The sequence below is a fragment of the Monoraphidium neglectum genome (genome assembly GCF_000611645.1).
Source record: "Monoraphidium neglectum strain SAG 48.87 unplaced genomic scaffold scaffold05543, whole genome shotgun sequence".
Lineage (NCBI taxonomy): Eukaryota > Viridiplantae > Chlorophyta > Chlorophyceae > Sphaeropleales > Selenastraceae > Monoraphidium > Monoraphidium neglectum.
In genome coordinates this window covers 2,139-3,544 of record NW_014008087.1, presented here as the reverse complement: position 1 = coordinate 3,544, position 1,406 = coordinate 2,139, and the positions used below count along the sequence as shown (strand labels likewise).

General features: G+C 65.1%; 1 protein-coding gene across 1 annotated transcript in view; it reads left to right on the top strand.

Annotated features, from left to right (window-relative positions):
• Window positions 1-184: 184 nt before the first annotated feature.
• The window catches only part of MNEG_15666 (hypothetical protein), a gene marked incomplete at both ends in the record, with an annotated part of 3,160 nt that continues 1,938 nt past the window's right edge, over window positions 185-1,406 (top strand). Inside the window, 3 exons of the mRNA XM_014035863.1 lie at window positions 185-192; window positions 737-882; window positions 1,185-1,327. Coding sequence (XP_013891317.1) covers window positions 185-192; window positions 737-882; window positions 1,185-1,327 — 297 coding nt within the window. The remainder of the gene's footprint in view (window positions 193-736; window positions 883-1,184; window positions 1,328-1,406) is intronic.

Below are 1,406 nucleotides of genomic sequence, written 5' to 3'. Positions count from 1 at the left end.
GTGTGTGTGTGGTGGGGGGTGGGGTGGGGCGGCGCGAGGGCCGCAGGTTCAGGGTGCTGACCAGCGCGGCGCCATGTTTTGGGGGGGCTGTCCTGGGCGGGTCGTTGCGGGGTGGTGCGGGCCAACGGGGCTCAGGTGCGCCAGGGCGCGCTGGATGCGGCGGACGGTACACCCCGCCCTATAAATGGACCCGTGCGCACATATCGCGCAAAATCGTGTGTGCATGTGCGCGTGCGTGGACGTGGACGTGTGCATTCAATTCATGACGATCCATGAGTCCGCATGTGCAGCCGGTGATGGCATTTCTCAAGACTAATAATTTCTGAACAATTGATGCCACATTGCAAGCTGAGGCTACCACATGCGTGCATGCCTGTACGTGTGTTCAAGTTGTTGGGCCAAACACCCTGCGCGCCGTTGTTTTCTGTTTTGAGTTGGCGCCTTTGCGCATGTTGTGCGGCCGCCGATGTTTTCACATAAATCACAACTCCTGACAGTTGATGATCGTGCCGCCGCAACGCACGCACGCACGCACGCACGCACGCACGCAAGTAAGCAATCAAACACAAACACGCACGCACGCACACACGCACTTAGACTCTCCGAAAACCATGACTTGGTGTCAATCACACCGCCTCAATGGCGATCGCCTCGAATCCGCCTGCCTCGAACCCCAAAAAACCGCCGAAACCCTCAACCCCCCCAAAACCCCAACCTCTCCCACCCGCCCCCCCAGCCTCAAGCGCGAGCGCCGCAAGCGGCGGGAGGCCAAGAAGAAGGCGCGAGTCCGCTCCGCGCAGTACGCGGCCGGCGCGGACGCGGGGGAGGACGCGGCGGGGGCGCCCGACGACGAGCGGCTCTTCAGCCTCGGAGACCTGCCGGGTGGGTGTCTGCAGCGGGCCTCGTCCCTCTTTTCACTTCCTTTTTTTTTGGTCGTTATTTTGGCGGACGGGCGAGGCTGTCGGGGTGGTGCTTTGCCCGGCGGTGTTTTTCGTTTATTCGCGCCCCTGGCCCCTCAGCGGGGGTCTGAGGTCAGCCAGAAGACGGGAAGGCACTGCGCGGCGCATCCTCTGCACAGGGCGCAACCGAGGGGGCTCCCCGCGCAGCCGCGGGCGTGCGTGCCCCTTGGGCCCGGCGTGCCGCGCCTGGCACCTCAACCTCGGCACCCTTGCCCCGTGACGCAGGCGGCGCGCCGCAGCCGGCCAAGCGCCGCAAGGGCGCCGGCGGCGCGCTGGCGGGCGTGGCGGAGGCGGCGGCGCCGAACGAGGACCTATTGGAGGCTATAGAGGCGGACAGCGACGACGAGGGCGGCGGCAGCGGGGACGAGGTGAGTGTTTGTGTGTGTGAGAGAGTGTGTGTGTATGTGCGCACGTGCGCGTGCGTGTGCGTGTGTGCGTGTGTGTGGG